Source organism: Purpureocillium takamizusanense, chromosome 3 (genome assembly GCF_022605165.1).
Source record: "Purpureocillium takamizusanense chromosome 3, complete sequence".
Classification (NCBI taxonomy): domain Eukaryota; kingdom Fungi; phylum Ascomycota; class Sordariomycetes; order Hypocreales; family Ophiocordycipitaceae; genus Purpureocillium; species Purpureocillium takamizusanense.
In genome coordinates this window covers 3,179,852-3,203,841 of record NC_063070.1, presented here as the reverse complement: position 1 = coordinate 3,203,841, position 23,990 = coordinate 3,179,852, and the positions used below count along the sequence as shown (strand labels likewise).

At 64.4% G+C, this 23,990-nt stretch overlaps 10 protein-coding genes across 10 annotated transcripts; 5 read left to right on the top strand and 5 right to left on the bottom strand.

The window, feature by feature from the left end:
• Nucleotides 1-210: 210 nt before the first annotated feature.
• CCT5 (T-complex protein 1 subunit epsilon) lies at nt 211-2,332 on the bottom strand. The gene is made up of 5 exons (XM_047985805.1): nt 2,305-2,332; nt 2,243-2,260; nt 2,145-2,193; nt 947-2,063; nt 211-887 (listed from the first exon to the last, which is right to left on the bottom strand). The coding sequence occupies exons 1-5, from the start codon at nt 2,312-2,314 to the stop codon at nt 435-437; spliced, it is 1,647 nt and encodes a 548-aa protein (XP_047841782.1). The 5' UTR covers nt 2,315-2,332; the 3' UTR covers nt 211-434.
• A 410-nt stretch (nt 2,333-2,742) lies between these two features.
• JDV02_004576 (uncharacterized protein) lies at nt 2,743-3,756 on the top strand (the record flags this gene model as incomplete). Its single annotated transcript, XM_047985804.1, has 1 exon — nt 2,743-3,756. The coding sequence occupies one exon, from the start codon at nt 2,743-2,745 to the stop codon at nt 3,754-3,756; it is 1,014 nt and encodes a 337-aa protein (XP_047841781.1).
• A 260-nt stretch (nt 3,757-4,016) lies between these two features.
• JDV02_004575 (uncharacterized protein) lies at nt 4,017-5,195 on the top strand (the record flags this gene model as incomplete). The annotated part of the gene is made up of 1 exon (XM_047985803.1): nt 4,017-5,195. The coding sequence occupies one exon, from the start codon at nt 4,017-4,019 to the stop codon at nt 5,193-5,195; it is 1,179 nt and encodes a 392-aa protein (XP_047841780.1).
• Nucleotides 5,196-5,559: 364 nt separating this feature from the next.
• KAR2 (ATPase with role in protein import into the ER) lies at nt 5,560-8,103 on the top strand. The gene is made up of 5 exons (XM_047985802.1): nt 5,560-5,950; nt 6,014-6,198; nt 6,254-6,494; nt 6,551-7,798; nt 7,853-8,103. The coding sequence occupies exons 1-5, from the start codon at nt 5,813-5,815 to the stop codon at nt 8,036-8,038; spliced, it is 1,998 nt and encodes a 665-aa protein (XP_047841779.1). The 5' UTR covers nt 5,560-5,812; the 3' UTR covers nt 8,039-8,103.
• A 107-nt stretch (nt 8,104-8,210) lies between these two features.
• On the top strand, nt 8,211-11,493 carry JDV02_004573 (uncharacterized protein). The gene is made up of 4 exons (XM_047985801.1): nt 8,211-8,712; nt 8,896-9,368; nt 9,465-9,605; nt 9,665-11,493. The coding sequence occupies exons 1-4, from the start codon at nt 8,280-8,282 to the stop codon at nt 9,839-9,841; spliced, it is 1,224 nt and encodes a 407-aa protein (XP_047841778.1). The 5' UTR covers nt 8,211-8,279; the 3' UTR covers nt 9,842-11,493.
• JDV02_004572 (uncharacterized protein) lies at nt 9,840-12,160 on the bottom strand. The gene is made up of 4 exons (XM_047985800.1): nt 11,763-12,160; nt 11,274-11,650; nt 10,299-11,119; nt 9,840-10,213 (listed from the first exon to the last, which is right to left on the bottom strand). Exons 1-4 carry the CDS (start codon nt 12,059-12,061, stop codon nt 9,878-9,880), a joined length of 1,833 nt encoding a protein of 610 aa, XP_047841777.1. The 5' UTR covers nt 12,062-12,160; the 3' UTR covers nt 9,840-9,877.
• Nucleotides 12,161-12,611: 451 nt separating this feature from the next.
• NMA1 (Nicotinamide-nucleotide adenylyltransferase) lies at nt 12,612-14,093 on the bottom strand. Its single transcript, XM_047985799.1, has 4 exons — nt 13,857-14,093; nt 13,738-13,803; nt 13,145-13,658; nt 12,612-13,069 (listed from the first exon to the last, which is right to left on the bottom strand). Exons 1-4 carry the CDS (start codon nt 13,975-13,977, stop codon nt 12,952-12,954), a joined length of 819 nt encoding a protein of 272 aa, XP_047841776.1. The 5' UTR covers nt 13,978-14,093; the 3' UTR covers nt 12,612-12,951.
• Nucleotides 14,094-15,761: 1,668 nt separating this feature from the next.
• JDV02_004570 (uncharacterized protein) lies at nt 15,762-18,282 on the bottom strand (the record flags this gene model as incomplete). Its single annotated transcript, XM_047985798.1, has 2 exons — nt 17,219-18,282; nt 15,762-17,053 (listed from the first exon to the last, which is right to left on the bottom strand). The coding sequence occupies exons 1-2, from the start codon at nt 18,069-18,071 to the stop codon at nt 15,762-15,764; spliced, it is 2,145 nt and encodes a 714-aa protein (XP_047841775.1). The 5' UTR covers nt 18,072-18,282.
• Nucleotides 18,283-18,418: 136 nt separating this feature from the next.
• KCH1 (Potassium transporter) lies at nt 18,419-22,614 on the bottom strand. Its single transcript, XM_047985797.1, has 2 exons — nt 20,153-22,614; nt 18,419-20,021 (listed from the first exon to the last, which is right to left on the bottom strand). Exons 1-2 carry the CDS (start codon nt 20,643-20,645, stop codon nt 18,718-18,720), a joined length of 1,797 nt encoding a protein of 598 aa, XP_047841774.1. The 5' UTR covers nt 20,646-22,614; the 3' UTR covers nt 18,419-18,717.
• Nucleotides 22,068-23,751, top strand: JDV02_004568 (uncharacterized protein). The gene is made up of 2 exons (XM_047985796.1): nt 22,068-23,136; nt 23,225-23,751. Exons 1-2 carry the CDS (start codon nt 22,477-22,479, stop codon nt 23,681-23,683), a joined length of 1,119 nt encoding a protein of 372 aa, XP_047841773.1. The 5' UTR covers nt 22,068-22,476; the 3' UTR covers nt 23,684-23,751.
• The last annotated feature ends 239 nt before the right edge of the window (nt 23,752-23,990 follow it).

The window sequence follows — 23,990 nt, the reverse complement described above, 5'->3', positions numbered from 1 at the left end:
TTTACTCCCTTTTTAGACTAGACCTATAATTTTATTTATATAGTACTTACCTTATATAACTATAGGGCTATAGTCTTATAACTTTTATGCCTAGCCTTTATATATATATATATATATACTTAGCTAAGGGGCGGTATTAAGACTAGTAGGTCTAGCCGCGCCCGGAATAGGAGTCGGGCCGGGGCCCGACTCCTATTCCTCGTATATATGCTACGTAGCTAGTTAGGATCATCATTAGCAGCATCACAGTTAGATGTATATGCATGCCTTAGCCTATGACTGCTCCACAGTAGAGTTAGACTGCAGCCCGAGTCGGGTCGGACTCATCACCCCGTCTTACGCCCGTGACTGCCGCACGCCGACGCGGCACTTACGACGCTCACGGCTTGCTCCGGCCAACCGGCTTCGTTGCCACAACCCTCTATTCATAAACTCTAAAAGTCGTTCTCGTCTACGCCCGACACGATGACATTATTCACCTTGAGCACCATCCTGCACAGCTGCGTCGCCAGCTGCAGCTGTTGCTTCTTGCCAATCAGCGGGTCGATGACAAACGCCTCCTTCATGTCGTTGCTGCCCTGGCCCATGCAGTCGACACCCAGCCTGCCGCGGCCGCCCTTGACCTGCTGGCTCTTGACCTCGGCCAGCGTCGAGATGGGGTTGAGGCCGCTGTTCTCCGCCAGCGCCATCGGCACCGCGTCGAGCGCCTCGGAGAAGGCGCGCATCGCGTACTGCTCCAGCCCGGGCGTCTGCACCGCCGCGTCCTCCACCGCCAGTGAGCACGCAATCTCGGCCGCGCCGCCGCCGTAGACGACGCGGTTGTCGCGGACGAGGTTGCGCACCACGCACAGCGCATCATGTAGCGATCGCTTCGCCTCGTCGATGATCTGACTTCGTTAGCGAATGCTCCGTACCCCACCAAGGGGCGCCGGTTTCTTTCACTCACCATCTTGTTACTGCCGCGGACAAACACAGTCACGGCGCGCGTGTTGGCGCACTCCTCAATGACGAGCATCTTCTCGCGCGTCGTGCCAAACGTCATCTCCCGCACGATGCCCGCCGAGCCCAGCTTCTCCGCCTTGAGGTCCTCGAAGCGCGGCACGATCCGGCCGTTGGTGGCGATGGCGATGAGCTCAATCTCCGGGCCGCCGACCCACCGCACCGCCGGCAGCTTGTTCTGCAGCAGCAGGTGGTTGGCCTCGTCGTCGAAACCCCACTGGCAGATGGCCAGGTTCGCGCCCGTGTCCTTGATCTGCTGGATCATCTCGATAAACTTTTCCCGCTCGTAGTTCTGCAGCTTCTTGAACTCTTCTACGCTCGTAATGTCCAGGTGGTGCTTCGTCTTGGGCTTGGGCGGCTCAAAGGCGCACGTCAGAATGGCAATCTTGGCGTCGCGGATCTCCGACGGCATCTGCGGGTGCGAAAAGTCCTTGTCCACGATGACGCCCTTGACCAGCAGCGAGTCCTCGAGCGCGCCGCCCACCTTGCCGTCGACCTTGATGAGCTCAAAGTCGACGTCGCGCCGCTCCAGGTCCGCCACCGACAGCACCGCGTCGACGGCAATGTTGGCGAACTGGTCGTGCGACTTGGACACAATCTTGCTGCCCAGGCTGGTCCGCGCCACCTTGACCAGGTTGGCCGTCTCCTCGCGCGAAAAGTCTATCGTGTCGGAAATCTTGTCGAGCTCGGCGATGGCAATGTCGCAGGCCTGGTCGTAGCCGTCGGCGATGCGGATGGGGTGGATGCCCTTGTCGATGAGGTCGGCCGCCTGCTCAAGCAGCGCCCCGGCCAGCACCACGACGCCCGTCGTGCCGTCGCCAATCTCGTCGTCCTGCGACTTGGACAGCTCCACGAGCAGCTTGGCCACGTGGTTGCTGACCTCCATCTGCTGCATGATGGTCGCGCCGTCGTTGGTCACCGTGATGTCGCCGTCGGGCGAGATGAGGATCTTGTCGAGGCCGCGCGGGCCCAGCGACGACTTGACGAGGTTGGCCACCGTCCGCGCGGCGAGGATGTGCGACTTGACGGCCTCATTTCCAAACTGCCGCTTCTTCTTCCCTTGACTGTTTCGCCGCCGGCGGTCAGCGCTGGCTGGGCCATGAAGCCTCGTGAGGCCCCAACCCGGGGGGGGGGGGGTAACCTACTCTCTGACCACGATAAACGGGCGGCCCTGCTCGTCCTTGAGCACCTGGGCTGCTTGCTGTTAGCTGCGAACGGGAGGTGGCGACAGGCTCGTGCGTACCGTTCGAGACGTCCAGATCTATCGAGTCAGCGGGGCATTCATCGGCGGCGCGGGGGACTTACTGAGCGACATGATGGCGGTGCGTAGAGATGAGGTGCTGAGAGAACATCGTGGAGCTGATTTTGATAGGGGCCCCTGCCTAGGCCCTGGGAGCTTGTGCGGCGGGAACATCTAAAGTCCGTGCCCCGCCAGCCCCTCCAGAGCTGCCCCTCGTCGTCATCCGCCACCAAGCTACTACTGTGCCTCAACTCATAAAGCTTCCGCCCAAGCGTCAACTGCCGATGGTAACTCTTGCCGACGGCAAACCTTGTCTGCAGTCGACTGCATATAAACATAAACACACCTGGTCCAAGACATCTGATTCCAATCTCTCCCTCATTCAGCATCCGGACGCTACTTCTTACAATCGTTCGTCTCCTTCGAACCGCTACAATCAACATCCCTCTCACCGCTTCATACCGTTGACGGCCATAGACTTCACCCACCCGACATCAGGCAAAATGCCTGTCACTACGTACACAGAGGACGACCTCGTCGACCAATTCGACGAGTTCGAAGGGGACGACGATGAGCTGAGCCCCGAGGACAAGGTAGCCATGAGCGAGGCTACCGCCGCCGTGCAGAAAGTCCTCGGCGACCAGGTCACGGTTGCGCAAATACAAGAGGCGCTATGGCACTACTACTACGACGTGGACAAGTCGGTCGCGTACCTGCGGCGCACCTTCATCTCGCCCCCGAAGCCGGCACCGAAAAAGGCGGAGCCGGCGCCCAAGAAGCCAGAGCCGGCACCCAAGAAGCCAGAGCCGGCACCCAAGAAGCCAGAGGGTAAGTCGGGCGAATTCTCCTTTTCTGACGCACTCGGCCTGTTTGTGCGCGCCGGCCGGGAGCCGGACCCGGGTGACGTGCTGCGCGAGTTCGACGACATGCCCTGGATGAACGTGCCGCGGCACCGCCTGGCAACCATGGAGCCGCCGCCTTGGCGGGGCGGCCTGCTCGGCGGCGGCAGCGAGCCCAAGATGTCCAAGCTGCAGGCGCTGGCCGCGGCGCGGAAGAAGAAGACGGAGACGGCGCAAGCGGAGAACGGCCTGAAGCGACTGTCCATCTCAGACGCGGAACCGTCTAAGCGGCAAAAGAACTGGTCTCGGCCGCCGCTTGAAGAGCAGCCGCCGCAGTCGCCTCGAGTACCGCCGTCTCAGACACCGCCAGCCCGAGCTCCGCCAGTACAGACGCCAGACGGCCAAGCATCAGGTGCACCACCAGATCCGCCCAAGGCCGCGATGCCCACAGCCTCTCAGTCTCAACCCCCGCTTCAAATGCAGCCCGTCCCGCAGCCGTCCGCCTTTGCCCGAACGCTCTTTGGACCGCCAGCGCGCAGCACCAGGCCCGAGATGTTTGCCATGCCCTACGCGTCCGCCCTGTCCGCCGAGGCGTTCGATCAGCCGAGTCCCGACGACATCGTGCTGGCCGCCCAGGCAAAAGGTAGTTTGGCGAGACAAAGTAACGAGCTAATCTAATCATGTCCAGCGGGCAAACCGAAGAAAGAGCCGGCCAAGGCCAAAGCCAAGGACAAGGATGTCGCCGAGAGCGTTGCCAAGTTGCAGGTTGACGCCCCGCCGCCGAAGAGCAAGGGGCTCGATGTGGTGAAGGAGTTTGAGAGCAGCGACAGCAAGCGGAGCACGAGCTTCGTGGTCGTCGGTAAGCCATAGATTTCCCCACGAGGACCGGGACCCCGGTTGACCGGACAGGACACGTCGACGCCGGCAAGAGCACGCTCATGGGCCGCCTGCTGGTGGAGCTCAAGTACGTGGAGCAGCGGACCGTCGACAAGTACCGGCGACAGGCGGAAAAATCGGGCAAGCAGTCCTTTGCGCTGGCGTGGGTCATGGACCAGGGCACCGAGGAGCGCGACCGCGGTGTGACGATTGACATTGCGACGAACCACTTCGAGACGGCAAGGACCAAGTTTACGATACTGGACGCGCCGGGCCACCGCGACTTTGTGCCCAACATGATTGCCGGTGCCAGCCAGGCCGACTTTGCCATCCTGGTCATCGACGCCAACACGGGGGCCTACGAGAAGGGACTCAAGGGGCAGACCAAGGAGCACGTGCTGCTGCTGCGGAGCCTCGGCGTGCAGCGACTCATCGTCGCCGTAAATAAGCTCGACATGGTCGGCTGGTCGCGGGAGCGCTTTGACGAGATCGCGGAGCAGGTGGGCGGCTTCCTGACGGGGCTGGGTTTCCAAGAAAAGTCAGTCACCTTTGTGCCGATATCCGGGCTCAGCGGCGACAACGTCGGGCGCCGGATCGAGGACGCGGCGGCGTCGTGGTACGGCGGCACGACCCTGATCGAGGCCCTGGAAGAGGCGGTGCCGACATCGACGCGGGCGCTGCGGAAGCCGTTCCGGATGGGCATCTCGGAGGTGTTCCGGTCGGCGCAGGGCACCGCGACGCTGGCGGGCCGGGTGGACTCGGGGACGGTGCAGGTGGGCGACTCGGTGCTGGTGCAGCCGAGCGGCGAGGGGGGCTACGTCAAGTCCATCATGGCGGACACGGAGGGCCGGGAGTGGGCGGTGGCGGGGCAGAGCGTGACGGTGGCGCTGACGAGCATCGACCCGGTACACATCCGCGTGGGCGACATCCTGTGCGAGGCCCGGAACCCGATCCCCTGCGCCGACACGTTCACGATGAAGGCCATGGCCTTTGAGCACGTCATGGTGATGCCCGTCGACCTGCACCGCGGCCGACTGCACGCGCCGGGACAGGTGCAGACGATCCTAGCGACGCTCGACAAGGCGACGGGCGCCGTGGTCAAGAAGAAGCCCAAGGTCGTGCAACCGGGGGCAGTGGCGCGCCTAGTCATTACGCTGGCGGCCAAGGTGCCCCTAGAGGCTGGGCAGCGCGTGGTGATTCGCAGCGGCGGCGAGACGATAGCCGCGGGGCTGCTGGAGTAGGTCCAGGGACAGGCAGCGGATGCGGATGTAGACACCTTGCACGTACTAATAATGTAGACCCTCACCAACGGCCTCGAAACACCCGCAGCCGGTGCAGATATGGCCAGGTAGCAACACGTAGCAAGGAGGCGTTGAAACAGTCAAGCCAGCTGTCCATTCGGCGCGCTGGAATATTCCATGTTGCCTCGCAGTGACCCGCCGTGACTCAATTAGTGGCGACTGAAGCGCCCCCTGGCGCACTGCCGGCGCGCAAGGACCGCCGTGAGCCAGTGCCGACGAAGGCGCACAGTGCCAGGCACCGCCAATATAAATACGCCCGGGCGAGCGGGCCGTCGCATGCACAGTGCGCAGTGCAGGGCGCCGTCACGTGGGTCCGCTGCCGCTGGCGCGCCCGGGCACCAGACGTGAAATCTGGCCTTTTGTGCGCTCTGGACACCTCGACATTTCGACGCGACTTCATAAGCGCGGTCCCCGTCTTTTCTTCCTCCCCCCCATCCCATCCCAGATACCCTTGGTGAAAGCGAGGAAGCTCACCCCGACGACGATTGCCTTCCTTTCCTTCTCCCCTGTCATTGCATTCCTTTTTTCTCTTTCTTGCCCGCGCAGAAGTGATCGCCATGGCTCGATCATCGCGGAGCTCGCTGGCCTTGGGCCTCGGGCTGCTCTGCTGGATCACACTCCTCTTCACGCCCCTGGCCTTTGTCGGAAAGGCGCAGGCGGACGACTCCGACAACTACGGCACCGTCGTTGGCATTGTGAGCGCGCGCGCCCCTCGAATCCCTTCGTTAGTTGCGAGCGCCCCCTGCTGACCTGCTCAGGATCTGGGAACCACATACAGCTGCGTCGGTGTGATGCAAAAAGGCAAGGTCGAGATTCTCGTCAACGATCAGGGCAACCGAATCACCCCGTCATACGTGGCCTTTACCGATGAGGAGCGCCTCGTCGGCGACTCTGCCAAGAACCAGGCCGCCGCTAACCCCTCCAGGACCATCTACGGCATCAAGTTAGCCTCCTGCTCCCCATCCACGGTATCGTGACCCTCGCTGACCGCGCCATAGGCGCCTGATTGGCCGCAAGTTCCAGGAGAAGGAGGTGCAGGAGTATCTCAAGACTCTCAACTACAAGGTTGTCAACAAGGGTGACAAGCCTGTTGTTTCCGTCAAGGTCGGTGAGCAGGCCAAGAGGTTCACCCCCGAGGAGGTCTCGGCCATGGTCCTGGGCAAGATGAAGGAGGTCGCCGAGTCGTACCTCGGTAAGAAGGTGACGCACGCCGTCGTAACGGTCCCGGCCTACTTTAACGTGAGTTCCGCACGCCCCCGAATGAGTGAAGGGTCATCGCTGATTCCCCCGTCTAGGACAACCAGAGGCAGGCCACCAAGGACGCCGGCGTCATCGCGGGCCTCAACGTTCTGCGCATCGTCAACGAGCCCACGGCTGCCGCTATCGCGTACGGCCTGGACAAGACGTCTGGTGAGCGCCAGATCATCGTCTACGACCTGGGTGGTGGCACCTTTGACGTGTCGCTGCTGTCCATCGACAACGGTGTGTTTGAGGTGCAGGCCACGGCCGGCGACACCTTCCTGGGTGGCGAGGACTTTGACCAGCGCATCATCAACCACCTTGCCAAGTCGTACAACAAGAAGCACGGCGTTGACGTCACCAAGGACCCGAAGGCTATGGGCAAGCTCAAGCGCGAAGCCGAAAAGGCCAAGCGCTCCGTGTCGTCGCAGATGAGCACGCGCATCGAGATCGAGTCCTTTTTCGAGGGCAAGGATTTCTCTGAGACGCTGACGCGCGCCAAGTTTGAGGAGCTCAACATGGACCTGTTCAAGAAGACGATCAAGCCCGTCGAGCAGGTGCTTAGGGACGCCAACGTCAAGAAGTCCGAGATCGACGACATCGTGCTCGTCGGTGGCTCCACGCGTATCCCCAAGGTGCAAGCCATTATCGAGGAGTACTTCAACGGCAAGAAGGCGTCCAAGGGCATCAACCCTGACGAGGCCGTCGCGTTTGGTGCCGCGGTCCAGGCCGGCGTTCTGTCGGGCGAGGAGGGTACCGAGGAGATTGTTCTCATGGACGTCTGCCCGCTGACGCTGGGCATCGAGACCACGGGCGGCGTCATGACCAAGCTGATCCCCCGCAACACCCCTATCCCCACGCGCAAGAGCCAGATCTTCTCCACGGCCGCCGACAACCAGCCCGTGGTCCTGATCCAGGTCTACGAGGGCGAGCGTTCGCTGACCAAGGACAACAACATGCTCGGCAAGTTCGAGCTGACGGGCATCCCTCCCGCCCCCCGCGGTGTTCCGCAGATTGAGGTCTCGTTTGAGCTCGACGCCAACGGTATCCTCAAGGTCTCGGCCCACGACAAGGGCACCGGCAAGCAGGAGTCTATCACCATCACCAACGACAAGGGCCGCCTCACTCAGGAGGAGATCGACCGCATGGTCGCCGAGGCCGAGAAGTACGCCGAGGAGGACAAGGCCACGCGCGAGCGCATCGAGGCCCGCAACGGTCTGGAGAACTACGCCTTCAGCCTCAAGAACCAGGTCAACGACGCCGAGGGTCTCGGCGGCAAGATTAGCGACGAGGAGAAGGAGACTGTAAGTGCCCCGCGCGACGGACAATTGACTCAGGAACCCCTGCTGACCAGTCAGATCCTGGATGCCGTCAAGGAGGCCACCGAGTGGCTCGAGGAGAGCGGCGCTGAGGCCTCGGCCGAGGACTTTGAGGAGCAGAAGGAGAAGCTGTCCAACGTGGCGTACCCTATTACTTCCAAGATGTACCAGGGTGCCGGTGGCGAGAAGGGCGAGGACGACCAGGACTTCCACGACGAACTGTAAATGATAGATTTGTGTGGCGGCAGCCGTGTACAGTAGCAATAGAGCTGCAGCGTGGCTTTGCGTGACCTTTCTTTGTCTTTTGACTCTGAGTGAGCCGCTCACGTGACAGCGCGGCGACGTGACACCGTGGCGCCGTGGCGCTACGCGACTCGATGACGCACCCAGCGCGGTTCATCAATCAATCACCCTTGACACCCGCCCCGTCCACAAGCCAAGCCAAGCCAAGCCAATTGACACGACCATGGCACGAAAGCGCGCAGCCCCAGACAGCGAGCGGCGGCGCTCGGGGCGCATCGCCAGCACGCCCAAGAAGAGCTCGTACTTTGAGGACCCGGACCCGGACGAGGACGAGATGCCGCCCAGGAAGAAGCGCGGGCGTCCGAGCGGTGGTGGGTCGAGGGGGGCGAAGCAGGGCAGCGAGAGCGAGAGCGAAGCGCACGTCGAAGTAGACGAGGACGAAGATGACGACGATGACGATGACGACGATGACGGTGGCGATTACGGTGGCGAAGACGAAGACGAAGACGAAGATGCCCCGCGCAAGGTGCAAATCATACCGCTCGAAAAGATGCGCGGCACGGGGGGCGTCGAGTACGAGGACCACAAGCTGCATCGCAACACGCTGCTGTTCCTGCGCGACCTCAAGGCGAACAACAGGCGGCCGTGGCTGAAGAGTGCGTGCATATGGCCTGCTTACAGCCCTCTTCCCTCTATCCCTTTCCTCAGCCCGTCCCTTCCTCCCTTCTTCCTGTCTGCCTGCCTACCCATCTACCTACGTAACGAAAGCTCAACCACCGACTCCTCGTCAAACAGCCATGACTCACTGACTGACTGACACACGTGGGGGGACGGGGCAGGCCACGACGACGAGTACCGGCGCGCGCTCAAGGACTGGAACAGCTTCGTCGAGGCGGCCACGGCGACGCTGCTGGGCATCGACGAGACGGTGCCGGACCTGCCGGTCAAGGACGTGGTGTTCCGGATCCACCGCGACGTGCGCTTCAGCAAGGACCCGACGCCGTACAAGCCGCACTTCAGCGCGGCGTGGTCGCGGACGGGGCGCAAGGGCCCCTACGCGTGCTACTACGTGCACTGCGAGCCGGGCAAGTCGTTTGTCGGCGGCGGGCTGTGGCACCCCGAGGCGGCCGCCGTGGCGCGGCTGCGGAGGAGCATCGACGCGCACCCGCGGCGGTGGCGAGCGGCGCTCGGCGAGGGCGAGTTCCGGCGCGTCTTCTTCCCGCACGTGCGGCGCGGCGGCGACGACGGCGAGGCGCTGGTCAAGGCGTTTGCGGCGCGCAACCAGGAGAATGCGCTCAAGAAGCGGCCGATGGTGAGTGATGGTGGTGGTGCCCCGTCTCAGGGCATAGTGATGCCGCGCGCGGGCGGACGGACGGACCCGGGGAACGCTGACTGACGGGACGCCCAGGGCTACGAGGTGACGCACCCGGATATTGAGCTGCTTAAGCTGCGCAACTTTACGGTCGGGAGCAAGATCGACGCCGAGACGCTGACTCGCGACGACGCGCAGGAGAAGCTGGGGGTCCTGCTGCGCGGGCTACACTCGTTTGTGCGTGCCTTGTTAACAGCTGGCAGTGGGGGATGCATGTGTGGTGCTGACGCACGCAGGTTACGTTTCTCAACAGCATCGTGATGCCAGATGCGCGACTGGGTGACGACGGCAGCGACAACAGCGAGTCGGACGATGACGGCGACGGAGGGCACGACGGTGGAGAGGCACAGCCCGAGGACGGGGAAGAAGAAGACGACGAAGACGTAGACGAAGACGAAGACGAAGAGCAATGACGTCGGAAGCACGGTTACGTACGCGAATAGCTAGCCCTACGCACAACCGCACACATTCAGCAGCGCGACGCTCGGGTCGTGGTCGCTCGTCTGCCCCTTGAAATTCTGCCAGGTGTTGACGTGCAGGTGCTCGACGCGGGCCCCGCGGGCGAGGGCGGGGCTCACGTACATGTGGTCGAGGGCCTGGCTGTTCATGTCGAAGAGGTAGGTGTAGCGCTCCTCGGGGGCCAGGCCGGCCAGCTCGTCGAGGTCGCGCAGCCCGGAGCGCTCGGCGAAGGCGCGCATGGGCTGGACCTGCGTGAACTCGTTGAAGTCGCCCGCGGCGATGACGCGCGCGGCCGGGTCCTGCTTGAGAATGGCGGCGATGAAGTCCTGCGCTCGCGTCAGCTGGTTGAGGATGCTCTCTCTCTCTCTCTCATTGCGCCTAGGCGACTCGGGTCTGGGGGCGTGTGCCTACTGCGGTAATGGTGGTCTGCTCGGTGCGCTTGTCGACGCCCTTGTTGACGGGCGGGCGAGCGTCGCCGTGCAGCGTCGTGGAGCCGCCCTTGCTGCCAAAGTGGACGTTGACGGTGAAGAAGGGTTTGCGGGTGCCCCTGACGGTGCGCCAGGCGGCGGCGACGGGCTTGCGGCTGTCGTCAAAGGCAGCGCTGGCGGGCTGGATGCGACCCGGGTTGAGCTTGAGGGCGGGGCCCGGGAGTACCTCGTTGGCGTCGAGGCTGCCCCCCTGGCGCGGTTCGTGCAGCTCGACCACGTCCGGGCGGTAGAGGTAGGCGCAGCGGATATTGCCACCGGGCTGGCCGCCGTCCTTGCCGTCCTGGGGCTCGACCTCGGCGAAGGCGTAGGTGACACCGGGGGCGGCGGCCTCGATGCCGCGGACGAGCGTCGAGAGCGTCAGATTGGCTGAGACGACGCCGTCGTTGACAGCGCCGGAGCCGTCCTGGACCTCCTGCAGGAAGACGAGGTCCGGGAGGCGCAGCTCGTTGACGATCTGGTCGACGACGCGAGGCAGGTGTGCCGAGTTCGGGGCCAGGTTCTCGGCGTTGTAGTCGGCGACGGTGATGCCCCTACAGGAGCGGCGGCTGGCGAGCGACGTGGCGGGGAAGTCGGCCGAGGCGTTGCGAAGGGGCACCAGGCGCGTCAGCGGCAGGATGCGGTAGAAGCCAAAGGCGTTGGAGACGACGCCCGTGACGTCGCCGACAAAGTCGCCCATCTTGGTGTCGGTCGGGTTGGCGGAGCCGTCGAGGGGCGTGCCGACGACAATGGTCTCGGGGTTGGCATCTGCGTGTCCAGATCCCCCCGCCGCTCGTCATCAGCCGGCGCGTCTTTCCACACGGAAGCAAAGCAAGTAGCAAAAGCCCCGAGCCGGGGCAACAAAGGGGGCTCAAGGAGGGGGGTCAGGGGCAAAAGAAGAGAAGAAAGGAACGCAACTCACCGCCGTCGAGCATGGTGACGCCGCCGTGGGCGTTGACGCCCGTGACGGCCCAGTCGCCGCGGACCCAGACGTCGCCGTACTGGTTGGGGCGGCTGGTGAGATAGGCGGCCCTCAGGGTGACGAGCTCGCCGACGAGGCTCTCCCAAAAGTCGAGGCCGTAGGCGGCCGGGTCGAGGCGCGGGTTGGCGCCCGAGACGGTGGCGGCGGCGTTGGGCACGCCGAAGACACCGCCCGCGTCGAGGCCCGAGAAGTCGCGCGTGGGCGGCGGCAGCGTGTCCCTGCCGACGACGAGCGGCGCGACGGCGTGGCCCGACGAGACGACGACCACGTCGGAGGGGTCGGTGAGCTCGGTGAGGTAGATGTAGTCCTTGTTGGACCTGCGGCGGCGGGGGGAGGCAAGAAGTGAAGTTAGTTGGGTGGTGTCCTCTTTTTAAATACGTACGTACGTACTACGTTCATGAGGGGGGGAAGGAGCGGACGGGACGGCACCTGTACTCCTTGACTCGCCCGCTCAGCGTCACCACGTCGCCGACCCTGGCCGCCCTCACGGCGGAGGAGTTGCCAAACACAAACAGCCCCTCCGAGGTGGCCGGGTCGTCGTCCGGGACGGTGCTGCGCAGGTAGATGCCCGTCTTGGACGCGGCGGTGACGAGGCCGGTGACGTTGGCCACGTCCCTGTCCCGGAGGGGCGAGAGGAAGCGGTCGCCGTTGATCTGGGCAATGGTCACGGCGGTGACGAAGGCGGCGGGTGCCGATGCCGCAAGGGCGAGCAGCATGGGCAGCTTCATGGCCACGATGACGGCGGTGGTGATGGTCGTGATGGTGGTGGTGGTGGTGGTGAGGAGTGTGACGCGACGGCGACGACCTTTCTCTTCTTCTTCTTCTTCCCAGGAGGCATCGTCCTTTTGTGCTGCTCGCCGGAGCGGCCCATCCCGCGTTTATTAGTATCTAACGTAGTAGTAGCAGTCGATTAGCCTCATCGAGGTGGCACTCGGGTCGGTCGACGATGATGCGCGTCGGGCCACCCACCGTTGCAGGTCGTCAGGTTCCCGTACAAGGGGGGCGGGACGCGACGGTGGCGGCGGCGGCCTGTCGGCATCCACGCCGGACGCACGTTGAAGCCGTCGCCAAGCCGCCGCCAGGCCGGATTCTGCAGGTCGCCTCGAGGGGCCGCCGGCGTCACTGGGCCTGGACCTGCACGTGCGGGCGAGCGAAGATGTGTGGACGCCTCGACCTCCACGCGTTCGTTCGACGGGGCTGCATGCATCCAGGGGGGCAGGAGGGGAGGGGGGGTCAAAGAAGGCAGCGTAGCCTAACAAGTAAGGTATGTGGACTGTATGTCAGTACGATCTGTCCGGGTGCCCAGCCGAAAAGTTGGCGTCGGCCTGCTGGCCGGATTGGCTACCGATGCGCCGGCACCACATGTTGATGGACATGGATATACACACGCACACAGGCACGCACACACACAAACACGGGGACGCATTGTACATGCGCAACGTCTATAAATGCCGACGACGTGCCTCGTAGCTCTCTCCCACACCCGCAGTGAGCTGCGACTCTCTCCGCCCTGCCTGCAGCTGTATATCCAGCACCTCCCTTCACGCTTCGCTCCAAAAATAATAAATAAAAGGCAGACAAGCCAAACCCAAAAACGCCGATGCTCCCGCGCCAGCCTCTATCGACTAGGCCCCGCCGCCGCCGCCTTCTCCTTGCCCTTGCCGTTGCCGGCGGGCAGGTCTAGGTCCCGGTATAGATTATGCTCGTAAATGTAGTTGATGACGTCGTCGGGTATCCTGGAGGGCAGTCAGCATCGACCTACGACGAGGCGCGGTCGAGGGCCTGGGGGCGCGGGTGGACGGGGCACGTACAGGTAATCGATGCTCATGTCGCGCTTAAGCAACAGGCGCACCTTTGTGCTGCTGATGTCGTTGGTCACGACCTGGCGGATGACGTGAATGTTCTTCTCCCACTGCTTGAGGCTGGCCAGGGCCGAGTCGAGCTCGGTGCCGGTGCGCTCGAGCACAAAGACGCCAAAGTTGCCGAGGATGTGGTCGACGTCCCGGGCGTCCCAGACCTCGGGCGTGCTGATGGTCTGGATCAGATCGGCGCCCGCCAGCAGGACAATCTTGGCGGGCTTGCGCGTTCCGTCGGAGCACTCGACGCCGCCCATGACGTGGTTGATCTCGTAGTCGAAGTGATCGAGCACGCGGGCCGTGGGGATGTACGTCGGGTTCTCCGCCTCCCACGGGTCCACCATGAGCCACTTGGACGTGTTCTCCGTGGCCAGCTCGCACATGCGCACGCGGTGTTGCGCGGGCGCGAGGCCCTTTTTCTTGTAGGCATCGGACACGGGCGACAGGTAGCCGCCGATGACGTCGAACCCTGGGGGGTTCATGTCTCATGTCAGCGCGAACGGTCGCAGGATGAGGGGAAGGAAACTGGGGCTGCCTGCATTGCCTACCTTCGTTACGGCTGTGGTCGCGGGCCATGGGGAACATGCGCAGGTGCAAAAAGGTTATGGGGGAGACTGCGGGCGTGTCAGCCGTGCGTGTGCGGGCTTTTCTTCTGGGGCCGACCTACATGATCCGCAGGCGACAAGGACGAGCGGCACGCGGCCGGGGTCGCAGGTGCGCCGCAGCCGGTGCGAGGGAAACGTGTAGCCGGCAGGCGTCATGCGCCTGACAAAGTCGAAGTCGGCCATTGCGTCGGTCGGTCGGTCGGTCGGATGTTGTCGCCGCGCGGTCGGCGGGCTGGTTGAGAGGGAGGGCGTGCGATGCTGCTGGCGCTGCTGCTGCTGCTGCTGCGTGCGGCGGCGGCGGCGGCGGGCGGATACGACTACGGCATGGGGCCGCAGGCGAGGGATGGAGGGGTACCAGCCAGCGAGCAACTGGGGGGGGGCGGTTCCGGCGGCCGGTGTCGCTGCTGCGGCGGGCTGTTGTTGGTCGGATGACGCGGGGCGCTTGGGGGGGACCGCGGCCGGGTCGGGTCGGATCAGGACGAGATGGGGAGTGTCAATTGCAGGCGAGCGCGGCTCAGCTGCGTCCGCGCCGGCGACGTCGATGAGGCGGATGGACTCCGGGCAGGGAAGCGGGTGGTTGTGGTTGACGATGATGGAGGAGGCAGGTTGGAAGAGTTTCGTCGCTGGCGCTCTGGGGGGGGCCGACCAAATGAATGGGTCCAGGCAGGCAGGCAGGCAGGCAGGCAGGCGACCGAACACGGCATGAAAACGCTGGGGGCATTTAGGTGGGCTGCCTGTAGTCGGTAAAGTGCCCTTTAGGTGCTTTGTTGCTCCCAATAGGCCTTCATTCACTGCAGGTGGGGCGGGGCCGGGCGAGCTGCCCGGGCGGTGTCCGTTCCATGTTATCACCTCACAGTTGCAGTGACAGACGGCCCTAGCACAGTCATACTTAGGCAGGTAATGTGGGCACAAAGGAGTCCTACAGGCGGCGCCAGCCATTGCGCCATCGCAGCGCAAGGTATGTATGTGGCAGACGGCGTCTTACTCACCTCGTGCGTCAGCGCTGGGAGGGGTGCGGCGGTGGGAGACGGCACCAAATACAACATACGTTCAATACTAGTACCTTTTATCTCGTACGGTTACGAGCGCGATGCATGTGGACGCTGCTGCGGCAAGGTCGGCGGCGGGGGATGCGTCGGATGCCGGGCGACATGCACGCCATGCGCCGAGCTTGGCGCCGGCTCATCCACAACCAGAATGATGCCGTCGTACCGCAGTGCAGAGTCAGACAGGTCGTCTGCAGTGAAGTGAGGGAGGAGGGGGAGGAAGCCCCGCGGTCGGGGAGTCAATAGAGCCTCCGTTTTTTGTTCGGCCGCTTGTCAGTTTGTAAGCTGCTTTGTGAAGCCCGCGCGGAGCTCCCCGCGAGGCGGGTGCTGGTGGTTTCCGCAGTGCGCTATGGTGCGCAAAGGCAGTGCTGTAACTAAGTCCTTGGAATGCCGAGATGGTGTACTAAGGGCGCAATTCATGTGATGTACGAAGCAACTCAGGGGCCACCAACGACTCCTCGCCAGGTGAGTGAGTGCTGCTACCTGCCCGTAGCCTACTAACCCACCAAGGCAGAGGTACTAAATGAGAAAACCTTGCATCAAATTACGTTGTCAGAAGCAATCTGAAACGTAAAGACAAAGGTCGCCTCGCTACGCTTGTGCGAGCATCGTCAACTCGATGATCCGATCCTGTGCCACGTGGTGTCGTGCAGCATGGCTATCGCGTTATCAGGTAGTCATTCAGCCGCTCGTCTATTCACCTCGGACAAGAAAGGACGACGCCGCATCGCCCATTCACAGAGCGAGTTCGAGGAGGACAAGTCAAGTGGCTGCGGTGCGACGGCTGGCTCATTTGTGCGTCACTGACTCGTCTCTCCGTCCGCCTGCCTGCCTCACCCTCGGCGCACCTGGTAACTGACCTGCTGGTCACGACAGCGCCGAGTCAGCCAGTCCACGACAACATTCACCACACCAACCGCCTCAATACCCAAAGTCCTCCCACGCCGTCCTCTCCCCCTCCAGCCACTCCTCCAGCCGCCGCCGCAAGCCCGGCCCCGCGCAGAGGTAAAACGCCCGCCCCCCGCCCCGGAGCGCCGCCACGTCCGCCTCGCGCATCCGCCGCGTCTCCACCACGCCGCCGCCGCCCCCAGCCCCCGTCGCCGCCGCCGCTGCCGTAGCCTTCATCTCCTCCCGCAGCCTCCCCAGCGTCTCGACGTCCGCCTCGGCCTCGACCGGCCCCGTCACGAAGAGCGTCGTCGCGCCCGCCAGGCCCGGCACGTCGGCAAACACCCGCGCCGCCAGCCCGAGGTCCTCGCCGCGCAGCGTCCACAGCACCCGCAGCCGCGGCGACGACGATGACGAGGTGAGCAGCGCCCCCCCCTCCCCGCGGGCCTGCGCCAGCAGCGGCGTCACGCCCACGCCGCCGGCCACGTACACGACCTCGTGGGGGATGCCGCCGCTTATGGACGACGACGAGTCCACTGCTGATGCGGCCGTCAACGGCAGCCGGAACGAGGCCTCGCCCCCGAACCCCAGCACGCGCAGCTCCAGCGGCGCCCGCAGGTTCTGCCGCCACAGCAGCCCCGTCGCCGGGCCGTGACGCCGGGCCGTGATCTCGAACCGCCTCCTCTTGCCCGTCCCCGCCCCCGCCGTCTTCGTCTTCGTCGGCGGCGGCGGCGGCGGCGGCGGCTCGCTCGACACGGTAAAGGTGCGGACAAAGTCGTCGTTGATTCTCTGCGGGTCGGAGTCGTACATGTGCGAGTACCCCGTGTACAGCTCCGGCCTAAAATCCAACGTGACGTGCTGGCCCGCCTGCCACGTCGCCTCTTTGCCGCCGCCACCACCACCGCCGTCGGAAGAGTCAGACCCTGACGACGACAGCTCAAAGGTAAAGATCGCGACAGTCGGCGTCAGCACCTCGCGCCCCACCAGCGTGGCCATCAGCGTCGTCGTCGTCGTCGCCCCCGTCCGTGACGGCGCAGTCGCCGCGCGCTCGCTCACGAGGTACCGCAGCGGCGGGTTGTACGGCGACGGCTCGCCCTCGGCGCCACGGAAGGGCAGCCCGCCCTCGACGAGGCGCGCGTCCGTCACGTCGATGCGGACGGCGAGGTTGCTGCGCGGGAGGAGCGACGACGCGGCCGCCTCGCCGACGAGCACCGTCGCCGTGCCCGTCAGGTACAGCACGTCGGCCGTGGCAAAGTCCGGGAAGGTGATGCCGATGCGCGCGTCGACGATGAGGTTGCCCAGCGACTGGTATAGCCTGTTGCCCGAGTCTGCTCTCTCTCTCTCCGGTCAGCATCTGGGTAATCAACACCTCTGTGGTAGCATCAGGCACTCGAGTACAAGGTACGCATTCGATATGCAACAGACACGGAAGAGGGCAAAGGGTGGAGGAGGAGAAGGAGGAGCAATAGAAGGACGAGGAGATCACAACTCACACTCTGGATACGCCAGCGTCACGCCCCCCTCGTCGTTGCGCACCACCCGCACAAACCCCGGCACCCCGCCCCGGTAGTTCGTGTCCATGGTGTCGCCCGTCGTCGTCGACAGGAAGAACATGTCGGCGCGCCCCAGCAGCGCCAGCGCCCCGTCCGTCAGCGGCAGGCGCGCGCCCGCCAGCCGCGCCGCCCCGGGCGAGCGCCGTGTTATGGCCTTTTTGTTGAGGTACTTGGGGCAGTTGCCGATGCTCTCGGTGATGAGCACCGCGGCCTGCACGTCGACCGCGCCTCCGTCGCCATCACCACCGTCGTCGCCAACGGCATCACCATCGGCATCATCATCGTGACCGCCCATACGCTCCGCCGACGCAGCCACCACCAGCCCCGCCAGCTTCATCCTGTCGCGGGAGTCCAGATCGATGGCCAGCGCGCCGACCATCTTGCCGCGCCCGCCGTTGGGCCGCACCACGCCGCTACTCACGCTCCCACCTCTCGCGTCTTTCTTCTCCTTTATCCCCCCCTCCTCCTGCTGCTGCTCAAGCTGCTGCTGCTGATCCTGCTGCTCCCCCCACAGCGCCGCGTACACGGGATCGTGCCGCCCGTCGACCACGCTGCTCACGCCCAGCACGTCCTCGGCGACCCGCGCCGCCAGGCCCCTCGCGCCGCACCAGACCGTCGTCCACGGCCGGCCCGCCCCGTCGAGCGTCCCCACCGCCAGCAGCGCCGACGCCTCCACCCGCGCCGCGTACGGCGCCGGCAGGCCCACCGCCGTCGGGTTCTCCCCCGGCGGGATGGCCATGGCGTCGCGCATGTGCGCCTCCCCCGCGTGGAACGTCTCTAGCCGGCCCGGCATGCTTGCTTGCTTGCTTTTTTTTTTGCTGCTGCTGCCCGGGTTTGATGCTGATGGTAGTAGTTGATGTTATAGTTGATGCCGTAGTTGCTGTGGTAGTTGATGCCCCCCCTTGTGGATGCCGAGGTTGCCGAAGCTGCCGCCGCCAGACTTGCTGCCGGAATTGCTGCCGAACCTGCTACTACCGCCAAAGTAGCCGCCAAAGCCGCCGCCGTAGTCGCTGCTGCTACTGCTGCTGCTGCTGCTCAAACACGTGCGCCGCGAGTACGATGCCGTCGAGGCTGCCCACGAGCATGCATGGCCAAGTAGCCAGCCGTCGCGCTTATTATACTGCGTACCATTGCCACGCTGCATGTATATATGCCCAGAGAGGACGGACGGCAAGGACGGACGGGTAAGCTCGCCCTTGGGTCGACATGCGGCGGTCCGGACGGGGACGGCGGCAGGTTAGTTAGTTACTTACAAATCATACCATCATCCACGCCCCGTCCACTGGCAGTCGCCGGACACCCCCGCGCTAGCGCCACAGCATCGCGCCATCATGCGAGCAAGTCAAGTCATCAGCGCAGCAACAGAAAAGGTAAATTGCGGTCCATCTCCGGATGGGTATCGAAATGTACATGTGCACACGCAACTCCTTGGCCAAACGCTAGAACCCATAACCTCCATCGTACCCGTACCCCCGCTGTTGATTCGGCGGCCCGCCCGGTCCGCCCTGCCTCGGCGGTGGCCCTCGCATGCTCTGCGCGGTGCCTGTCCTCGCCGGCGGCTCAAAGTCACCAGGTCGTACGGGCGCCGTCATGTTCCTCTGCGGGGGCGGCCCGCGCGGCGGAAGCTGGCCCGTCAGGCTCCTCATGGGCTGCTGCGGCGCGCCCATTGGCGGCGGGGCACGCGACGCCGACGCAGGCGTCCCCGCGCGATACGTGGCGGGCGCCGGGGAAGCTCGGCCGTCGAATGCGTCGTAGGTCCGGGCCTCTGGGTTGTAGGCGTCGTACGACCGCGCGGCCGGAGGGTTGCCTCCGTACGCGTTGATGGAGCGTGACGTGGGCGTCCTTGTTGGGCCGTACGAGGCCATGTCCGCGTCCATTGGTGCGGGGGTCGCGGTACAGTTGCGCATCGAGCCCGCGCTCCCCGGCGGCGGGCCGTACCCCGGACGGTAGCTGCGCTGCGAGCCAGCCGTGGCCGTGCGTGACGGCGGCGCGACGGGGCCTCCAAAGTCGAGGTCGGGCATCCGGGGCGGCTCCGGGGACGCGCGGCCGTAGCCCATGTCGGCGGCGGCGCCGATGAGGGGCGCTCGTGACGAGTACGACGAGCCTGAAGTGCCAGAGCGCGAGGGCACGGGCCGCTTCTGGTCCATGGCCGTGAGCTCGAAGCTGTTGGGCGTGCCGGGGCGCGACGTGTAAGCCGGCAGGGTGGTGGTGGTCTCGTTGCGGCCGAGCATGGGCATCTGCGGCAGGCTGTCCTCCTTGCCGCCGAGGCCGACGTCCGGGAGCACGGGCAGGGTGGCGGCGCGGTCGAGGTGGGGCTTCTCGCCGTTGCGCATGGCCAGGGCGTCGGCCTTTTCGCGCTTGGCCTGGCTCTTGGCGAGGGCCTTGTTGACCTTTGTGGTGACGATGCTGGTGAGGCGCTTGTTGGTCTTGCGCTCGCAGTAGCCGGTGAGGCCGCCGTCGTCGCGGGGGATCCAGTGGAAGAGGAAGAAGACGTAGAAGAGCACCGCGGAGAGGAGGTAGAGGGCCGAGAAGACCCAGATGACGAGGGTGAAGCACATGCCCGAGAGGATGACGGCCTGTTGGTAGTCCTCCTCGGCGAGCGACTTGATCTTGTCGAAGAAGCCCACGATGGAGCCCTCGACGCTGTTGGCCGTGGGGGTGAGCTTGGCCACGTAGACGGAGCGCAGCGTCAGGGCGTTGACGACCTGACGCGGGCCGGAGCACACGATGACGCGGATCCACGCTGTGTTTCTCTGGTCAGTACATGCCGTCCCAGTGGCAGACCCGGGGATTTGGGGGCTGTCGAATAATGACGCATCTCGGGACTGTGGAATAGCACATCTGGGGAACTGGGACTGGGGACTGGCCACTCACATTGAAAGCTAAAGTAGGTAAAGAGGGCAATGTACTCGGCGCCCTTCTTGGACTTGGTCAGCTCGGCAAAGACGAGGAAGCGGCGCCAGCCCTGGCCCTTGCCGAGGCGGATCGACTCCCAGCGGGCGGCGAGGCTGTCCATGTAGCACTCGGCGACGTTGCGGCGGCGCATGACGCGAAAGGCGCGGACGCCCTCGTAGGCGAGGTTGACGAAGGAGGCGATGATGCAGCCCGAGAAGATCCACTTGGAGACGTCGAGGGGGATGGCGGGCTTGATCTTGGAGGACCAGCGGTCAAAGGCGAGCAGGTTGACGGCGGTGAAGCTGTCGACGCCGTAGACGGCGATGGAGAGGATGAGCGAGAACCACAGGTAGCCGTAGACGAAGCCCGGGCCGCAGCCCTTTGCCTTGAAGTCGGCCAGGTTGATGTAGTCCCATTTGTGGTCGGTGAACTCCTGCTTCGTCTGCTTCCTGCTGTGGCTGAGGCAGCCCATGATGGGTGACAGCGGCCGGCGTGTCGAGGCTTGTGGTGGTGGTTGTGGTCGTTATGTGTGTCTCTCTGTCTGAACGAGGAGACAGAGAGGGGGGGGAGTGAGTGAGTGAGCGTGATGAGTGAGCGGTCCGGCCGTCATGCGTCGTCTCGCCTGCGAGTGACGGCGATGGGGAGAGACTTGATGCGTTGAGGGAAATCCAATTGTTGTTGAACGAGGGTGATGATGGTGACGGGGTTGGTCCTACGATAGTGGCATGGCAGGTCTCGAGAGGCAACGAGGGAAGAACGTGAGGTGGTCGTCTAGGTGGCGATTGGTACTACGCCAATGCAGCTGCGAAACGACGGCAGACCACGGAGGAGACGAGATGCGTGATCTTCCCTGCAGGGAGAGAGGGGACTTGTCGCGGCAGTCCCGTGCAGATCGTGCAGAGTGCGTAGGAACGCGCTCGCGGGTGGCGGGGGGGAGGTTTCAACGAGCGGCGTTGTGTAAATGCTGGAATGAGCGTGGGATGATGGCAGCGCGGAAAAGAAAACGTGATGGCGAGGCCCGACAATGGCGACAATGTCGATTGAGCCAGCACCCGACAAGCAAGCACCATCAGCGAGCGAGGGATGGATGGATGGATGGGGATGGACGAAAGGGGGGGGTTGGCGAGAGGGAGATGGAATGAGGCATGGATGCCCCCATCAATCTATCTGCCTGTCATGCTGTGTGGTGACCCTGGCCGGGATAGCGCCAGCGATTGGTGCTGCAGCAGCCCCGGAGAGGCACCCCAACACTTGGGGTGGAACCACCCACTGTACCTCATGGAAAAGGCCCCGCCCCTCCCGCTGAACGCGGCGCATTTGCAGGACAGGGCAGGGCAGGGGCCTGCGCCAGCGTCAGGGGTTCCCGCCCTTGATTGGCCGCCCCAGCACCGTCGACCGTGCGCTGCCTGCTAATGCCGGCTCTTCGTCTGACCGTGTTGGTTCGAGCCGTGCGTCGTGCGTCCGTCCGCCAAACGAGACTTTGCTCCCTCTGCGATCGACGCGAAGAGGTCAGTCGGTCCTGTCGCACGCTCAATTGTCCCTCTCTCTCTCCAGTCGCCGCTACGGCCATTGTGGCGTCATCTGTCAATCGCGACTCGCACAGCCAGACATCTTGAAACGTCGGCGAGCGAATGGCGCCGTGTGGATGCGTCCGCCAACGCCCACAGGTACCTGCCTTAGCGCCCTCCGTAAGCGCTACGGGCGGGTACCCATGAATGGATGCACAATGAACGGTCGGCAAGGTCGGGTCCCATCAGTCCCTCTGCGACCCCCCCGGGCCCACCCCTCCGCATCGGCGCAGGCGGCGTCCGCCACGGCTCCATTGACGTGAAACGCCTCGCATTGGAATGTCCGCAGTCGACGTCGAGCCCGTCTCCGCTGGCCTCACCGACGTCGTACGGTCGCGTGTCCCTGGCGCTCCATGTGCTACGGCGGGCGAGTCGTCTCAGAACGGCTCATCGACGGTTACTCTCGACGACAAAGACGATCGACGTCTGTACTGTACTTCGTACGTGCTACGTCGCCTCTCTATCGGCGTCATAGACGGCCGTGCGATGCATTGTGCCGCGCGGTTATGCGGCAAGGGCGCGGTTATGCGGTGACATCACTGGCCCGAGCGAGCATTTACCACGATGCACAAACCGCTGCTTTGTCGTGAGCAGCTGCGCCCATCAACGTCGAACAAAGGAGTCGACTGGGCGGCGGCCAGGACGCGCCAAGTGAAAAGGGACTCGTAGCCTGTAGGCGCCCGCAATGCAAGGCTTCGTAGCGCTCGCTACTCGCGACACAACCCATCAGTCAGCATGTCAGAGTTTACGCTGGTCGACGAGATTGACTCGGGCGTGTGGTCGGCCTCGACAGCCGATGTCGAGGGCCGCTTCCTCGCCCGCCGGGTCGCCGACTACCACCACCGCCAGGCCAAGGACAACGCAGTCCTCTTGGAGCTCCAACACGACTCGCTCGCGCGGGTGCTCAACCACGAGAACATTGTCTCGCTCGTCGGCCGCGTCCGGGATCCCGGGGCGGGAGGCGACTTCTTCGTGTGGGACTACTGCGACGGCGGGAGCCTCGACACGCTGCTCCGCTGGGTGCGGTGCGAGTCGACGCTGTACCACCTGCCCGAGGCCCTTTGCTGGCACGTCCTGCGCGCGCTTGTCCGGGCCGTGGCCTTTCTGCACGACGGCAAGCGCCTCGACGGCCGGCGTTGGACGGGAGACGCCGCCTGGAGCCCAATCCTGCACCGCGCCATCGAGCCGCGCAACGTCTTCTTCCAGCAGCCCCGCGGCGGCGAGGCCTTTGGGCCATGCAAGCTGGGTGGCTTCGGCGACGCAGCCGTGACCGGGCATGTCATGGGAGGGGACGGCACGTGGCCGTGCAGCGTGGCGGCCACGGTCCAGACGGGCTGGGAGCCGCTCGAGGAGACGCGTCCCAAGATTGCACGCGACCCGGAGAAGTGGAAGACGGTGAGTTGGGCCATCCCGTTCGAGGCAGAGATAGCCCAACCCCCCAACCCCCCCAACTCCCAACCGGAAAAGCTGACGTCAGGTTCAGACGCAGCGGGCGTACACGCTGAGCGATGAGCTGTGGTCCGTCGGCAGCGTCGTCTTCACCATGATGAGCGGCCGGCGGCTCGCCCTGACGTGCCAGTCGCGCGGCTGCGTGCACGTCGCCAAGTGCAGCGAGGGCGGGTGCCTCCGGGCGGCGGCGGAGCTGAGGGGCTGCCGGTGCGTGCTGGGCGGGTGCGAGCACGTACCCGAGTCGCGAGCCTGCACGCACGATGTGTCGGACTGGCATCAGCCCGAGAAGCGCAAGCAGCGGTGCAACGAGGCCGTCGTCAACATCGACTCGTGGCTGGCGCTGGCGCGGTACTCGTGCTGGCTGCGCGACGCGGTCAAGGCGCTGCTCGACTTTGACCCCCACAGCAAGCTGCTGACGGCGGAGGCGGTCCCGTTTGCCGAGCAGGTCGAGGAGGGATATCGGGCGTGGGAGGAAGCTGCTGGTGCGAGTTGATGGCGGCGAGCTGAAGCGAATAGATGAGTGAGAGAGAGAGATGGCTTTGAAGTTGTTGCGGTGAGCAGATGTAGACTCAGCTAAAGCACTACTAAGAGCAAAGCAAAGCAGGAAAGTCCCATGCCGCATCAATGGTGCACCCTTCTGTTTCGTGTTCGGTCATTTGTACTTCGTATGTATTCGCGGATGCAGATGGAAAGATACAGGTCTATTAGCGCCCACGCATCGAGGCCGATGACAGAGGCGGGACCCGTCGGTGGGGCCGCCCGGACCTCCCAATTGCAGCATCCTGATTGGGCGTGACCAC

Excerpts from the sequence above, each read along its gene's own strand:
- CCT5 (XM_047985805.1), bottom strand. Across the intron at positions 2,064-2,144 it reads CCGTTTATCGTGGTCAGAGA|TCAAGGGAAGAAGAAGCGGC; the intron begins GTAGGTTACCCC and ends GCGGCGAAACAG. Across the intron at positions 888-946 it reads TCCGCGGCAGTAACAAGATG|ATCATCGACGAGGCGAAGCG; the intron begins GTGAGTGAAAGA and ends TAACGAAGTCAG.
- KAR2 (XM_047985802.1), top strand. The coding sequence starts at position 5,813 with ATGGCTCGATCATCGCGGAGCTCGCTGGCCTTGGGCCTCGGGCTGCTC. Across the intron at positions 6,495-6,550 it reads CGGTCCCGGCCTACTTTAAC|GACAACCAGAGGCAGGCCAC; the intron begins GTGAGTTCCGCA and ends TCCCCCGTCTAG. Across the intron at positions 7,799-7,852 it reads GCGACGAGGAGAAGGAGACT|ATCCTGGATGCCGTCAAGGA; the intron begins GTAAGTGCCCCG and ends CTGACCAGTCAG.
- JDV02_004573 (XM_047985801.1), top strand. The coding sequence starts at position 8,280 with ATGGCACGAAAGCGCGCAGCCCCAGACAGCGAGCGGCGGCGCTCGGGG. Across the intron at positions 9,369-9,464 it reads CGCTCAAGAAGCGGCCGATG|GGCTACGAGGTGACGCACCC; the intron begins GTGAGTGATGGT and ends CGGGACGCCCAG. Across the intron at positions 9,606-9,664 it reads TGCGCGGGCTACACTCGTTT|GTTACGTTTCTCAACAGCAT; the intron begins GTGCGTGCCTTG and ends TGACGCACGCAG.
- JDV02_004572 (XM_047985800.1), bottom strand. The coding sequence starts at position 12,061 with ATGAAGCTGCCCATGCTGCTCGCCCTTGCGGCATCGGCACCCGCCGCC. Across the intron at positions 11,120-11,273 it reads CGTCACCATGCTCGACGGCG|ATGCCAACCCCGAGACCATT; the intron begins GTGAGTTGCGTT and ends CTGGACACGCAG. Across the intron at positions 10,214-10,298 it reads AGCAGACCACCATTACCGCA|GACTTCATCGCCGCCATTCT; the intron begins GTAGGCACACGC and ends ACGCGAGCGCAG.
- NMA1 (XM_047985799.1), bottom strand. The coding sequence starts at position 13,977 with ATGGCCGACTTCGACTTTGTCAGGCGCATGACGCCTGCCGGCTACACG. Across the intron at positions 13,804-13,856 it reads CCTTGTCGCCTGCGGATCAT|TCTCCCCCATAACCTTTTTG; the intron begins GTAGGTCGGCCC and ends ACACGCCCGCAG. Across the intron at positions 13,070-13,144 it reads GACATGAGCATCGATTACCT|GATACCCGACGACGTCATCA; the intron begins GTACGTGCCCCG and ends ACTGCCCTCCAG.
- KCH1 (XM_047985797.1), bottom strand. The coding sequence starts at position 20,645 with ATGGGCTGCCTCAGCCACAGCAGGAAGCAGACGAAGCAGGAGTTCACC. Across the intron at positions 20,022-20,152 it reads TACCTACTTTAGCTTTCAAT|CGTGGATCCGCGTCATCGTG; the intron begins GTGAGTGGCCAG and ends AGAGAAACACAG.
- JDV02_004568 (XM_047985796.1), top strand. The coding sequence starts at position 22,477 with ATGTCAGAGTTTACGCTGGTCGACGAGATTGACTCGGGCGTGTGGTCG. Across the intron at positions 23,137-23,224 it reads ACCCGGAGAAGTGGAAGACG|ACGCAGCGGGCGTACACGCT; the intron begins GTGAGTTGGGCC and ends CGTCAGGTTCAG.